Raw genomic sequence first — 16,501 nt, 5'->3', positions numbered from 1 at the left:
AAACAGCAAATACATAAATAAAATTTTTAAGTATATTTAAAGAAATAAATGTTGAGGTTAAGAGGAATAGAGATTATGGAAAGTGAAAATCAAACGACGAAGAACCAAATCAAACTCCGAGAAATGGAAATCATGGTCATCGACAGTCAAAACTCTATAAAATGGTTTAACCTCAGATCAGGTTCACCTGAACAGAGAATGAATAAAATACAAGGTGGAGCTGAAGAAATTATGCAGAATGCAGGACAAATCAATGAAGAGCTGGGCAACATGCAACATAGAGTAAGAAAATCTAACACATATCTAACTGGCATTCCAGAAGGAAAGGGAGAAGAGAAAAAGCATTCAGAGGTAATAGTTGGAAAATTTTCAGATGCCCTAGGTGAGAAGAATAAGCCAATTAAAAATCAAACCAAGTGTTACAGCTCTTTAGGAATTTGTCTAGCAGGCTTTCCTACTAGAAAACCAGAAAGATTTTTAAAGAATCAAAATTAAAAAAGAAGTCAAACCAAAATTGGTCACACTGACACTGCAAGATACCAAAACCAAAGAGGTCTTAAAATTAGACAAAATAAAACAGGCCTCTTGTAGAAACAAGAACTAGACTGCAACCAACTTTTCGACAGCAACAACGGATGCCCCAAGGCAACAGAATGCTGTCTTCTTCAATGATATCTTCAATGAGTGAAAGTAACCACCCATGCTTAGAGAAAACGAATTTCGAAGGACAAAATAGACACTTTCAGACAATAATATGTGAAAAGAATCTTTCACCCACAGACCCTTACTAAAAGAATTTTATAAGCTCTAATTCAATATTTTAAAACTCTTCCAGATGAAAGGTCTAGAATGCAAAGAATGATAAACAAAGGAGGTGGGTAAACTAAAATCAGGATTCCTATATAAGATAGTGTGTAAGTTTCTTTTTTAAAAAAGGTAGAACTAAAATACATATGAAAAATAGGCCAGGTGTGGTGGTTAACGCCTGGACTTTGTGAGCCGAGGCAAGAAGATTGCTTAGCGCCGTAAGTCCGAAACCAGCCTGGGCAACATAGAGAGACCCAGTCTATAAAATCTTAAAAAATGAACCAGGCATGGTATTATACACCTGTGGTCCCAGCTACTCAGGAGGCTGAGGTGGGAGGATCGCTTGAGTCTGGGAGGTCAAGGCTGCGGTGAGCCGTGATCGTGCCACACTGCACTCCAGCCTGGGTAACAGAGCAAGACCATCTTAAAATAATTTAGGAGAGTGTCGATTGCTTAATGTTTTGAGATCACTGAGGGTAAAGATGTTATACATGTTATAATTTCTAGTTAATTATTAGTATTAGCTGGCCCAGGCTGCCCTAGGGGGCATTTTCACACTACAATTTTAGGGTTTACCTGGAATCACCCTCTACCGTTCTTTCTACTGCACCGCACTCTTCCCGTTACTTCATGTTAAAGCCTATCTTCCTAACCTCAGGGAACCATAAAGAGAACTCCCAGCTGGGCACAGTGGCTCGTTCGTGCCTGTAATCCCAGCACTTTTGGAGGCTGAGACAGGTGGATCACCTGAGGTCAGGAGTTCCAGACCAGCCTGGCCAACATGGTGAAACCTTGTCTCTACTAAAAACACAAAAATTAGCCAACCGTGGTGGTGCACACTTGTAATCCCAGCTACTCGAGAGGCTGAGGCATGAGAATCGCTTGAACCCAGGAGGCGGAGGTTGCGGTGAGCCAAGATCGCGCCACTGCACTCCAGCCTGGGTGACAGAGCGAGACTCTGTCTCAAAAAAAAAAAAAGAAAAAGAAAAAGAAAAAGAAAAAAAAAAAAAAAGAAAACTCCTGAGTCCTGAACAGAGCAGTAGAAATAAAAAGGAGGGGGAAATGTGATGGTCTTAGATTACCCATACCAGATTCTTCCAGTCTGTGTAAGCCAGGGAACCTCAAGCCTTGAACTCTGTGATCATATCTAACCAGCAGAGGCCCCAAATGTCTGACAGAAATAAACCTAAGGGCTTTGCGGAGGAGATGGCATGCATCCCAGCCCTAGGGGAATCCCCATACATAATTCTCTATGTGCAATAACCAGCATGCAGTCAAAGACAACCACGGACAGAAGAAACAAAACAACACTGCAATAACCAGCTCACGTAGAGATCAGCCTGAACAATATTCCAACACGGTCAGTAATGGATTATAAAAACTGGGTGTTTTTAATGTTTACAGTGGTTTAAATTTTTTTTTAATATTCTGGATACCTTTAATACATTTATGAACAAATATTGGTGACAACTCATTTTAAATATATCAGTAACTGAGAAAGGTGATACATTTCTTTTTGTGGCTCTATTGACCCTAACTGGTCAAAAGCACCTCATTTTGCAGGACATGGGTAAGGAAGAGGGGAAGAGAAAAGGAAAGGAGGCTGAAGAGGAACCAAAGCCCAGGATTCTCTAGAAATGCGTCAGCCTCCAGGGTATGGGAGCACACTGGGTCCCAGCAACCTCAGTGGGACCTAGTTCTCAGAAACACAAGAGTGTCCAATAGATGAAACCTCAGCTGAAAACACAGAAGGTAGCAGTGTCCAAAGACATTGCAGGGCCTGGGAGGAACAAAGTATGATAAGGTTGTTAACTATCACAGACTCAGCAGGATCTGGGGGCATCACCAGTGGGGTTCTTCTCCCACTACCTTCAATAACCCAGGTGAAGAAGCAGGGGCAGCAGAGTAAGATTTAATTATGGGTTACGCTGTGGCTGGCAGTATCCCAGAAGAAAAAAGAGTAAACTAAGCTATGTTTAGGGATGCATGCTTTTATAGTAAAATGCTAAAGAAGAAAAAAAAAAAAAAAGAAGCGTTCCACATGAAAGTCAGGTAAGTGGTTACACTTAAGGGGAGGAAGATGGTTTTAACTGTGCAACTGGGAGGGGCACAAAAGGAGGCTTCTGGGGTACCAGAAATGTTTTTCTTTCTTGATCTGCGGAGTAAGCATAATTCACAATTCACTAAGCCATGCGTTTTTGCATTTTGAACTTTTAGGAATATATTTCAAAATGTAAAAAGAAAAAACTAAAATATGCTGAGATACACGAAACTTCAACTATAGAAGGACAAGACAAGGAAAGGCACTGAGTAGGGGCTGAGCAAGGGTGGAAGGCAAGATCACTGAAAAAGAGAAGTTGCTATTGGGTCAGCTGGAAGGACGGTCTACAAAGGAATCTTAACAGTATTCCCTGTATCATTAATGAAGACAATAATCCACAGGTATTAGCAGTAGCTGTAACTTTATTACCAATAGACAGCATTAAAAATGTTGACATTACCATTCTTGCAGATAACCTAGATTTATATTCATCAATTCATTGAACTAATCAACTTTAAAATTAAGGCCAGGCATCGTGGCTCACATCTGTAATCCCACCACTTTGGGAGGCCGAGGCGGGCAGATCGCCTGAGGTTGGGAGTTCTCGAGACCAGCCTGGCCAATTTGGCAAAATCCCGTCTCTACTAAAGATACAAAAATTAGCCGGGTATGATGGCATGCGTCTGTAATCCCAGCTACTCGCGAGACTGAGGCAGGGAGAATTGCTTGAACCTGGGAGGTGGAGGTTGCAGTGAGTCGAGATCGCACCACTGCATTCCAGCCTGGGCGACGCAAAACTCGTCTCAAAAAAAAAAAAGAAAAACTTCAGAATTAACATAGTTTTTAGGCCAGGTGCAGTGGGGTCACGCCTGTAATTCCAGCACTTTGGGAGGCCAAGGCGGGCAGATCACTTGAGGTCAGGAGTTCAAGACCAGCCTGGTCAACACAGTGAAACCCCGTCTCTACTGAAAATACAAAAAATTAGTCAGGCATGGTGGCAGCCGCCTGTAATCCCAGCTACTCGGGAAGCTGAGGCAGAAGAATTGCTTGAACCCAGGAGATGGAGGGTGCAGTGAGCCGAGATCATGCCACTGCACTCCAGCCTGCGCAACCGAGTGAAACTCTACCTCCAAAAAAAAAAAACCAAAATAGGCCGGGCGCGGTGGCTCACGCTTGTAATCCCAGCACTTTGGGAGGCCGAGGCGGGCGGATCACGAGGTCAGGAGATCGAGACCACGGTGAAACCCCGTCTCTACTAAAAAAGACAAAAAATTAGCCGGGCGTGGTGGCGGGCGCCTGTAGTCCCAGCTACTCGGAGAGGCTGAGGCAGGAGAATGGCGTGAACCCGGGAGGCGGAGCTTGCAGTGAGCCGAGATTGCGCCACTGCACTCCAGCCTGGGCGACAGAGCGAGACTCCGTCTCAAAAAAAAAAAAAAAAAAACCAAAATAGGTAAGTTTTTAAATCCCCAAGGAATATGGCAAGACTTGAGTTAGGGAGTCAGGGGCTAATGTTCAAAAATGAGAATCCCTCATTCTAAAGATGTCTGCATATCTGCAGGCTCACCGTTTAAAGAAACAGGTCGATTCTCCTTTTAACAACAGATCATCTTTTCAATCCATCTTCTGAGCTTTGCATGGATATGTGTGTACAGCTTTGTGTGGTTATGTGTGGGTACAAGAAAATATAAATACTAATTATCTGGATGACAGAATTACACATGGTTTATATTTCTTTTCTTTATGCTTTCTGAATTTCCCAAATTATCTAGAACAAATCCTATGCAATTAACAAAAGTTAATTGTTTTTAGTCTTCTACCTATGTAAGTACAGCAAGCATTACGACAGCGTGTAAAAGACAAGCCTATAACTATAAACCACTAGATTGCTTTTACCAGTCCTAACAATTCTAAAATGAGAAGATAATATTTATTTATTTATTTATTTATTTAAAAATTAAGGAGACAAACATGGTGGCTCATGCCTGTAATCCCAGCACTTTTGGGAGGCTGAAGTAGGAGGATCACTAGAGCCCCGGAGTTCAAGACCCCATCTCTAAAAACAATAACTAAAAATTAGCTGGGCGTGGTGGAATATGCCTATAGTTCCAGCTTGAGCCCAGGAGGCTGAGTCTGTGGTGAGCCATGATCACATCAATGCAATTTAGCCTGGGCAACAGAGCCAGACTCTGTCTCAAAAACAAATTAATAAAAAAAAAAAAATACTATATTTACTAAACCAACATACCAAAATTCAGTATTTCTACAGATTTTGATCTAACACGTCCTTTTGATAAATATTTTCTTTATAGCATAAACTGGGCAAATATATAACAAACTTAATAAGTAGTAATAGTAACAATTCAAACTCATCCAGTCGAGGCAAGCAAAGTGCTCATTTCACATCTCCTAAGTTTCTGGACTGGGAAGCCACTAACCCATTAGATTTTCCTCAATTTCAATTGCCCGAACAAAGGAGGCAGGAAGCAAACTACTACATAAAGTGAACTATAGCTAAGTTTATTTATTCAACAAAATTTAACAATCTAACTTTGAAGTCCAAAAGCAAAGTTGAAAACAGTTTCCTTGTTCCACAGAGGTACAAATTTTAAAGTACAGTACTGAAGAGTATCATATATTTGAAAGCTTACATATTTATTTAGCACATTCCTCCCCAACTTTCCCAATCATGTCTCTTAAAGGTTTTTACAGCTTGCTTCCATTGTAAGCTGTCTTTAGAAATTTTTTATTTTTTTGGAAACAGAGTTTATTAAATAATTTCTACATTAAAAATTTCAGGTTGGGGGCAGTGGCTCACGCCTGTAATCCCAGCACTTAGGGAGGTCAAGGCAGGTGTACCACTTGAGGCCAGGAGTTTGAGGCCAGCATGGCCAACATGGCAAAACCCTAAAGTGCAAAAATTAGCTGGGCTCCCTTGTAGCCTCCCAGCTACAAGGCAGGCTGAGGTTGCAGTGAGCCGAGATCGTGCCACTGCACTCCAGCCTAGGCAACAGAGCAAGACTCCATCTCAAAAATACATACATACATACATACATAATATTTTATAAGTACTACAATCAACCTTAAAGGGAAGTAAACAGTCCTTTCTCTAGTAAGACTCATCCTGTTTGGTAGGATGAAGACTACCAAAAGAAAAAAGCAGTACTTATTTCTTGTTAAAACAATGATAGCATCCTAGGGCATATCAGTAGTTGCAGATATGAAAAATGAAAGCATAAATACTGGAATTATGCCACCTAATGTTTCTGGGACAACATTTTTTAAAAAGTGAATAGAGGCAGCTTGGAGACTTAGTTTTGAGAAATGACAAATAATAGTATTGAAACTAAGGTGGCAAGTGTGGGTTCAGAAACAGTAAAATACCTTTTTCATTTTTTACAAATTATTTTTATACCCTTAATTCTGTACGTATCGAAGAACCACCTCATCTTTGCTACGTGCTTACTCACACAAAATGGAATTAACATCTTGGCTCTCCTAAAAAAGTCTTTGTTCCCAGACAGAGGTTCCCAGAGAGAGATTAGCAAACAAAAATTGGCAATTGACTCCTATTCTATATTAATCACAAGCCGATCACAAGTTAGAGTCTCTGAGCATTATAATGTTTACTCCTCAGTAAAAATATTACCTTTATGTTCCACATAAGGCTCCATATCCAAAATTTCTGAGAAGCCAATGTAGGTATTCAGCTTTTTCTTATGTCCAGTTTGCCTAACCAAGAGGAAAGCTGATTATATTTACATTTAAAACAACCATAATACAATATATAAGCTCTATTAGCTATTTTAATAAACTCAACAGTAGCTAGCTTTCACTTAACAATCTTCCTCCAAAACATGTACAATTAGAAGTAAACAGAATATTGTTTTATAGCTGGACAAATATGAGGTTAAAAAATGTGAATGCAAAGTGCTGATTCTAAACACAGCTTATTTTCCAGAATTTTCAACTTAATCACAAAACAGATTATCCTGCTTTACAGAAGACATGCACATGTGCAAACACTGCCTTGATTTTAATTATAAAATGAAAAATACATTCCCATGGCAGGGATGTAATGAGTACAAAATTTATTCTATTTAAAATATCAGATAATACAGAAGGTCAGGGTAATTCAATTACTTGCAGTTTTTCTTTCTTTTTTTTTTTTCCAAGACAGAGTTTCACTCCTGTTGCCCAGGCCGGAGTGCAATGGTGCAATCTCGGCTCACTGCAACCTCCGCCTCCTGGGTTCAAGTGATTCTCCTGCCTCAGCCTCCCCAGTAGCTGGGATTACAGGCGTCTGCCACCACGCCCGGCTAATTTTTGTATTTTTAGTAGAGACAGGGTTTCACCATGTTGGCCAGGCTGATCTCGAACTCCTGACTTCAGGTGATCCGCCTGCCTCAGCCTCCCAAAGTGCTGGGATTACAGGCGTGAGCCACTGCGCGTGAGCCCTTGCAGTTTTTTTTAATACTTTCTTAGAATAAAAAAAGTAAGGATTTTTTACTTTTCTAGTTATCAATTATATATGGTTGGCTTCTTTAAAATTTTTATGATAAAATCATGAAATATCGACATTTCAAAATGACAGGCTCCATCTATAACTTTCATCCTCAAATCTAGAGTTTCAAATTACAATCATTTTATCATCTCATCTATGGTAAAGTCTGTACATAGTAGACCACAATGAACAACAAACACTAATATTTGCACACATTTACCTGTCAAAGACAAAACGCATTAGCTGCAAGTTCAGAGTGCAAGGAAGGCTAAGAAGTCGAATCTTTCTTGTTGCATTCTGTTTGCTTTGACAGTTCTCGCAAAAATAGCGATTGTCTCCTTCTAATTTTTCTTCCTGATCAAGAATAAGACATATTAATTTTAAAAAGAAGATGGGTTTAAAACAAGTGATAAAACCCTTGATGTAAAGTATAATTTCATTTTAGTTAATAGCTCTCACTTAAGCTACTTAAAAACAGCTACTATAAATAACGGACACACAAAAGTAATGGGAACTGTTCAGCAGTGACATTATCAATTTGAATACACTGATATTTAAAACTGATGTGTCTATTTCCCAAATGTATGATATTAAAAATACTTGTTTTAGGTTCTTTGTCCTGGCAATCCCACTTCTGGGAATTCTAAAGTTAAGTTTTAAAAAGAAATGTCACATGTAGTTTGATGCAACATTCATTTAAAGACAGCAAAAAGGCTGGGCAGCATGGCTCACGCCTGTAATCCCAGCACTTTGGGAGGCCGAGGTGGGTGGATCACTTGAGGCCAGGAATTCGAGACCAGCCTGGCTGCCCTGGTGAAACCCCGTCTCTACTAAAAATGCAAAAATTAGCCAGGCATGGTGGTACACACCTGTGGTCCCAGCTACTTGGGAGGCTGAGACACAAGAATCACTTGAATCCGGGAGGTGGAGCTTGCAGTGAGCTGAGATCACACCTCTGCACTCCAGCCTGGAAACAAAGCGAGACTCTGTCTCAAAAAAATGAAGAAAAAAAAAAGGAGGGGGGAGGGTAGTGTGAAAGCTATATATGGGTACCAGAATACAAAATTATATACGTATTTGTTTAGAATTACTGAAGCATATTCATGAGACAAAGTTAAAAAGAGACATGTAGAAAAATCAAACATTTTAGCTGATAGTGGTTTCTTTTTAAAATTTGCCTTTATATTTCTATAAAGCTAATTGCAGCCAATCACAGCTAACTGAAGACTCAAACTCCTGAGCTCAAGCTTTTTGTACCACATCGTCGTAAGTAATGCAATACTGGTACCATCATCTCTTCACTTGGCTTCCAGGATACCACACTCACTGGCTTTCCTCCTAATTCACTGGCATTCCTCCAGAGCCTCCTGTGCCAGCTGCTCCTACCTCCCTGATCCCTAACATTTGAATGTCCCAGGCCTCAGTCCTTGTCTCTCTCCCACCCCCTTGGGGATTTTACCCAGCCACAACTTCTTCCTGGAACTATACCCCTCAAACGTAACATGCTCAAAGCCAAACTCCTAATTCCTCTCAACCCTGCTCCTCCCAGGTCCTCCCCATCTCAGTTAGAGCAACTCCATTCTTTCAGTTGATCAGGCCAAAAACCTTAGTAATCCTTGACTCGCCTCTTACTCTTACTCTCCACAACCAGTCTGCAAATTAAAAAAACAATTTTTTTTTTTTTTCATGTTTTTATTTTTACAGACAGGGTCTTGCTCTGTCACCAAGGCTGGGGTGCAGTGGTGCAATCATAGCTAACTACAGCCTCCAACTCCTGAGCTCAGGCAATTCTCCCGCCTCAGCCTCCTGAGTAGCTGGGATTATGGCTGTTCAACACCAAGCCTGGTTAATTTTTTTATTTTTTGCAAAGACAGTCTATCACTATGTTGCCTAGGCTGGTTTCAAACTACTGTTCTCGAATGATCCTACTGTCTCAGTCTCGTAAAGTGCTGGGATTATAGACATGAGCCACCACATCCGGCCCCGGCCTGCAAATTTTATCTGCTCTTGGAAAATATATCTAAAAGCCAAATGGTGCTTATCACCTCTTCAGTTAACCCGTGGTCCAAGCCACCATGCACTCCCATCTGCCCTCAATCAATCTTCAGCCTATTCTCAGCACCCACAGTTATCCTTTAAAACAGACTGTATCACTCCTACGCATATGACCCTGATGACAGCTCAACCTCACACAGAGTAAAAGTCAAACTTCTGACAAAGGTTTATTAGGCCCTCTCTGATATGGCCCTTGTGTCACCTCCACGACTTTATCTTCTATCACTTACTCACTTCAGCCACACTAACCGCCCCCCACCCAGGCTGTTCCTTAATCCACCAGGCAAGGCACATTCTCATTTAGGCTCTGCACTTGCTATTTCATCTACCCAGAACACTCTTCTCCTTGTTTCTAACGGGGCTCACCCCTTCACCTTCAATCACTTTATTTCAAACTCCACCGACTCCACCCTACTCCCTAGCACATTGCCCAGCGCCACATTCCCTGCTTTCTTTTTCTCCACAGCCCTTATTATAATTGACCCACTATATATTCTAACTTTATTTTACTGTCCCTCCCTGGTGCCTACACCACTACTTTGTAGGCTCCATAAAGGCTAATCCCCAACAGCTGAAACAGTGTCTGACACAGTAAGCACTCAATAAATATTCATTGGCCAGGCGCGGTGGTTCACGTCTATAATTCCAGCACTTTGGGAGGCCAAGGCGGGCAGATCACCTGAGATTGGGAGTTTGAGACCAGCCTGACCAACATGGTAAAACTCTGTTTCTACTAAAAATACAAAAAAAAAAAATTAGCCAGGTGTGGTGGCCCGCGCCTGTAATCTCAGCTACTCAGGAGGCTGAGGCAGGAGAATCGCTTGAATCTGGGAGGCAGAGGTTGCAATGAGCTGAGATTGTGCCACTGCATTCCAGCCTGGGCAACAAGAGAGAAACTCCATCTCAAAAAAAAAAAAAAAATTCAGCGAAATGAATTCAATGACACTTCAGGCATGCCCATGGATGAGCTGAGGAAGTAAGAAAGCACAAAAAATATCTGAAGACTAGCTAGCTAGGTAATAAGCTTGTCTATTACGCTACGTATACATTCATGCTTGACAACAAAGGGTTCCTCTTAGCAGTTTTCCACTCAGAACAGAAAGGAATCACTGAATTATCTTCCCATGAATCTAAATATACAGAAAGCAGAATGACCATATCAATGTAAAAGTTTCATATTTAGCACATTCTAGTTTTCATTGCACAACAAGGTAAATTACCTTTATGATAACTGAGCATAGAGTTCTTTCAATACCCCACTACCCACAATCACAGAATAATATCTTCTCACACATACATAACTTAACATATAAAATAACTTGAAATAAGCAAAATTATTTTTAAGACACAGTCTGCTTTGGTACTTCATAAAGTGTCTTCTGGATCATTACAAACACAGACGCTTCTTATGTAGAAAAAGCTGACACAATAAAAGCTCTAGCCACTAAATCAAAACAGAATAGCATTCAGAACAGCATTTAACTGTTAATGGGCAGGAACAATACATATACCAAAATTTGAATACCTTCAAAAATTCCGAGATACAATCTGTTAACTGTTTGTGGCCTTGGATATTTAACTCCAGCTCATAAAATTTTGACAAAAGCTTAGACTCTCTGCCACACTGGTTGCAACTATAATAAAATAGAATGACAAAATTCAGAGTGTGAAAAGCAACAAAGTTATATTGTATTACATCCTAGAAAGATGGAAAAAAGCATTTATAACTTTCATTAGTTCTCTTTCACAGAAATTATGTATACTAAAAATGAAATATAATCCCAGCATTTTGGAAGGCCAAGGCGAGCAGATCACAAGGTCAGGAATTCGAGACCCCTGACCAACATGGTGAAACCCCGTCACTACTAAAAATACAAAAATTAGCTGGATGTAGTGGCGCGCGCCTGTAATCTCAGCTACTCAGCATCGCTTGAACCTGGGAGGCGGAGGTTGCAGTGAGCCAAGATCACGCCACTGCACTCATCCTGGGCAACAGGGCAAGAGTCCATCTCAAAAAAAAAAAAAAAAAAACAGAAATAAAAACAAAGTGGCTGGTGAAGCTAAACATTCGTTGGGAAACTTTCTTAAAATAAATGTTAAGAGGTACAAGTGCAGTTGTGTTACATGAATATATTGCACAGTGGTGAAGTCTAAGTTTTAATGTAACCATCACCCAAATGTTGTATATTGTACTCATGCAAATTTTTTAATACGCATTTTATATTTACTTTTAGTATTCTAGCCAGTTCCAATCTTACTCTTTAGCTCACACCACACAGCCATAAAGCAAGAGCAGATTGCAAGAGCTCACCCAGACACCGTTCCTAACACCTGGATGGGTGCAACTGCCAATTACCAAGTCACTTGTTTACATGTTCCCATGGAAATGTATTACTATAAATATTTCAGGTCCCATGATAACCCACTAACGCTACAACCTGGAACTGCACTGAAAAATAGTTAACATATGAGCAACTGTCTTAGAATAAAATGTACCATGAAAAAGTCGAAACAGACTTACACAGTTACATAGGCATATTCTCCACAGAACTGCTGTTGAACAATGTTGCGCACATCTGGATTCTTTTGTTTAGACAAAGTATCTTCCAATAGAGACATAAAGAGCTTTGAAAATTCTTGAGCATCCTACAAGTTTAGGTTAATGAAAAGAAAAATCATATCTTGCTTTTCAACTTCTACTACAAATAGTAATACATTCAACATTCCAGAAACTACCTATATTTTCAACTTAGCATTTTCAAACAGGGGCTACAGCTATGTTCAATCAGTTTGTGCACCCATATGAATTTCCATAAATGGAATCAAGTATAATGTGTAAACTATTGGACAGTAAATAAAGGTTTTCATTCAAAATAGAAAAAATTTAATTTTTAAAAAGCATTCTACTTCATCTCCCTTTATAAACATTCTTAGGAATGTTTGGGTACCTCTGAATATTTAAAAAAAAAAAAAAAATTCAGTTCTTACCTGCTGTTGTCCAGTGTCCAGGCCCAAGGCTTTAACAAATCCCGATGGATCAATGTATCGCCTATTACTGTTTTGCAACAAGGCAAACAAGTACTGGAGATGCTCACAAATTGTTTGAGGCTCATAATCTATTAAAACAAAAATATAAATTTGGGTTTTTTTAAGGTGCTACTTTTCTTTTCAAAAAATGGTACTTCCTCTTCACATGAGAACATAAACACCCCTACATCCAAACTAGATCAATACTTTATTATCATTTTAAAACTTTAAAAGAAATAGGCTGAGCATGGTAGCTCATGCCTGTAACCCCAGCACTTTGGGAGGCCAAAGCAGGCAGATCACTTGAGATCAGAAGCTTGAGACAAGCCTGGCCAACATGGAGAAATCCCGTCTCCAATAAAAAAAATACAAATATTAGCCGGGTGTTGTGCTGCACACGTGTAATCCCAGCTACTTGGGAGGCTGAGACATGAGCATCTATTGAGCCTGGGAAGAAGAGGCTGCAGTGAGCCGAGATCACCAACAGAGCGAAAACAAAACACAAGGCTGGGCACGGTGGCTCACACTTGTAATCCCCGCACTTTGGGAGGCAGAGGCGGGCGAATAATCTGAGGTCAGGAGTTCAAGACCAGCCTGGCCAACATGGTAAAACCCTGTCTCTACTAAAAATACAAAAATTAGCCGGGTGTGGTGGTGAGCACCTGTAATCCCTGCTACTCGGAAGGATGGCCTGAACCCAGGAGATGGAGGTTGTGGTGAGCAGAGATCATGCCACTGCACTCCAGCCTGGATAACAGAGCGAGACTCTTAAAAAAAACTTTAAAAGACAGGGCAGGCACAGTGGCTCAAGGCTGGATGCGGTGGTTCACTCCTGTAATCCCAGCACTTTGGGAGGCTGTGGCGGGCGGATCACGAGGTCGGGAGTTCAAGACCAGCCTGGCCAACATGGCGAAACCCCATCTCTACTAAAAATACAAAAATTAGTGGGGCATGGTAGTACATGCCTGTAATCCCAGCTACTCGGGAGGCTGAGGCAGGAGAGTCACTTGAACCCAGCAGGCGGAGGTTGCAGTTAGCCAAGATCGTGCCACTGCACTCCAGCCTGGGCAACAGAGTGAGACTCCATCTGGGAGGAAAAAAAAAGAAATAGAATTAGCAACCATGTTTTGTGGAAGTCATGAGGCAGCCAGGACTGTCCACATACACTCCCCAAAGGCAAGAGCCTACCTATATTAAAGCAACAACAGCAATCATGACTACAGCGTCTAGTCATGATTTTTTAAAGTCCAGTTAATGTGGACTTGAGATCTCAAGCACAGCAATTCACACTTAAGTGAAGAATACAAAACCCTAGAATTTTAGAGTTGAGAGTTTTAATGAGCTAATGCAGGGAATGGCAGAATGCATGGATATTAAGAGCCCAGAAGACCGAAGTCTTATCTTCTTTAAGTTATTAACTTATTGCTTCTCAGCTCCAAATCCACCCTTCTTTGCCTGCTCAGTGATGAGAGATGGGCTCTGCAAATACTTCTCCTTTGCCAGTTATCAAGAAGGTAAGGCTTATCAGTGAAGGGCACTGCAGGGTTTGGTTGTGCCTCTCTCACCAGCCTGCTGCAGGTCAGGTTCCTCCAGGGCTCCAGGTTCCTGCACCTAACAGTGGTCAGCAGCTTCCCCAGCACCTCTTCTGATAGCTTCACAGTACAGTGCCTCCAGTGAGGCATTTCCTCTCGAATGACCACCCTGTGAATGGCCTCCCAGACACTCTCTCAGGTGACTCTGTAGGGGGTTCCAGGGCCCAGCACCTTCTCATGGACAGTTTCCAGTAGGGATTCCCAGGGAGGCATCTCAGCACCTTTTGAGCCACCCAGTGCATCCCAGCAATGTCCAAAGAGGTCTGGATCTCAAGCCTGGGCCATGGCGGTGACAGACTATCCCTTGGATGTTCTCTTTCAGCCCCAGGGATACAGGTTGTTCCCTCTATCTGCTGTCCTTGTATTCTTTAAAATCCTCTTTAATCTTTAACCCTTATTAACCAATTCCTCACTTCTCTAATTAATTGTTATTAATTCTCAACTTTCTCTTTTCAAATTATTCTGTAGCTTCTGTCTTCTAATTGGACTATATTTATTTCCTTACTACCAACTGTGGCTTTCAGCAAGTCAACATATCATCTTCAAAATAAAGATAAAATATTACTCCTTGGCCTGCAAAAGCATTGCAGGCCAGTAAAAGCTATTCAAGCCCAGGTGCTGTGGCTCATGCCTGTAATCCCAGCACTCCGGGAGACCAAGGAAGGTGGATCGACTGAACCCAGGAGTTTGAGACCAGCCTGGGCAACATGGTAAAACGCTGTCTCCAAAAAAAATACAAAAATTAGCAAGAGGTGGTGGTGCATGCCTGTAGTTCCAGCTACTTGGGGGGGCTCTGGCAGGAGGATTGCTTGAGCTTGGGAGGTTGAAGCTGCAGTGAGCTGTGCTCGCATCAGCCTGGGCGAAAAAGTGAGACCTTGTCTCAAAAAACAAACAACAACAAAAAAAACCTTTTCTGTTCAAATTATTGTGTAGCTTCTGTCTAATCAGACTCTGAATATTTATATCCTTACTACAAATTGTGGCTTTCAGCAAGTCAATATATCATCTGTAAAATAAAGATAAAATATTACTCCTTGGGGTGCAAAGGCTTTGCAGGCTGGTAAAAGCTATTCAAGGTCTGGCACCATGGTTCATGCCTGTAATCCAGCATTTTTGGAGACCGAGACAGGAGGATTGCTTGAGGCCAGAAGTTCAAGACCAGCCTGGGCAACAGAGTAAGACCCTGTCTCTATAAAAAAAATAAGTTTAGGCCAGGCACAGTGGCTCACGCCTGTAATCCCAGCACTCTGGGAAGCCGAGGCAGGTGGATCACCTGAGGTCGGGAGTTCAAGACCAGCCTGACCAACGTGGAGAAACCCCGTGTCTACTAAAAATACAAAATTAGCCGGGCGTGGTGGTGCATGCCTGTAATCCCAGCTACTCGGGAGGCTGAGGCAGGATGATCGCTTGAACCTGAGAGGCGGAAGTTGTGGTGAACCGAGATTATGCCATTGCACTCCAGCCTGGGCAACAAGAGTGAAACTGTCTTAAAAAATAATAATAATAATAATAAAAATAAGTTTAGGCCAGACACAGTGGCTCACACCTGTAGTTGCAGCACTTTGGAAGGCCGAGGCAGCCAGATCACTTGAGGTCAGGAGTGCGAGACTAGCCTGGCCAACATAGTGAAACCCTGTCTCTACTAAAAATACAAAAATTAGCCAGGTGTGGTGGTGGGCGCCTGTAATCCCAGCTTCTCGAGAGGCTGAGGCAGGAGAATCGCTTCAGCCCAGGAGGCAGACGTTGCAGTGAGCCAAGATGGCGCCACTTCACTCTGGCTTGGGAAACAGGAAGACTCAAAAAAAAAAAAAAAAAAAAAAAAAGTTTAAAAAAACGTTCAGGAAGAGAGCTCTCCCCCACCCCTTTCCACCCACCTTTTTCTTCTTGGATGCCGTCTCCCGGCATGTAGTCACTACAAGTGCTTGGACATAAGTAGAGTGCCTGCCGAAGCTCCAAGTTGAGAAACCACACTTGAAGAAATGTGTTGACATAACAAGTGGCTCCAAGGTTAGTCAGGCCCACAAACGAGTTCTACAAAAATACAAAATTCCTAATTATAAAACCCATTTTCCTTTAAACAACACATTTCTAAGCATTATTCTTAAATTTTCACATTAAAAATGTGTAAGACCGTCACAACCAACATGGTATAGCCACCTTAAGTTTCTCTTGGCTGGAGGTGGGGCATAATTTTCATGAAAGCCCCATTTTGGGTTGACCACAGGAGTGAAAAAGACTTCGGACAGCATCACTGCTCATCTCTAGCATATCGTCTTCTCCAGCCACTTAAATCTAAAATTAGAACAGTGGATTCTAGAAAAGATCGGTTTTGAACAAGCGTATATAGGTTTTATGTTTGCTGTATTTCTAAACTGCCAGCATTCAGTAGAATGACAAAGTAAAACTTATGCAGAAAACTTCCTTTATCTTCTAGAGATTTTAAAGATTGGGGGTGGTAGAGGGAACTGGCTGCAACTT

General features: G+C 41.4%; 1 protein-coding gene and 1 pseudogene across 8 annotated transcripts in view; one reads left to right on the top strand and one right to left on the bottom strand.

Moving 5' to 3' along the window:
* USP48 (ubiquitin specific peptidase 48) overlaps positions 1-16,501 on the bottom strand; it is a 117,959-nt gene that overhangs the window by 61,847 nt on the left and 39,611 nt on the right. For 7 of the 8 annotated variants that reach the window (XM_063631649.1, XM_063631650.1, XM_055262441.2 and 4 more), the window contains exons 3-8: positions 15,898-16,054; positions 12,393-12,520; positions 11,926-12,050; positions 10,930-11,038; positions 7,570-7,703; positions 6,495-6,577 (exon numbers count right to left, since the gene is read on the bottom strand). In XM_063631649.1, the coding sequence (XP_063487719.1) occupies positions 6,495-6,577; positions 7,570-7,703; positions 10,930-11,038; positions 11,926-12,050; positions 12,393-12,520; positions 15,898-15,928 (610 nt within the window). In that variant the 5' untranslated portion in view covers positions 15,929-16,054. Of the gene's footprint in view, positions 1-6,494; positions 6,578-7,569; positions 7,704-10,929; positions 11,039-11,925; positions 12,051-12,392; positions 12,521-15,897; positions 16,055-16,180; positions 16,316-16,501 lie in introns of all 8 variants that reach the window. The other variant, XM_055262444.2, reaches the window with a different exon arrangement.
* LOC129472751 (uncharacterized) lies at positions 415-470 on the top strand (annotated as a pseudogene).

This window comes from Symphalangus syndactylus, chromosome 22, assembly GCF_028878055.3.
Source record: "Symphalangus syndactylus isolate Jambi chromosome 22, NHGRI_mSymSyn1-v2.1_pri, whole genome shotgun sequence".
In the NCBI taxonomy this organism is placed as follows: Eukaryota; Metazoa; Chordata; class Mammalia; order Primates; family Hylobatidae; genus Symphalangus; species Symphalangus syndactylus.
Note: the sequence above shows the minus strand (reverse complement) of the source record. Positions and strands in the feature narration are given on the sequence as shown.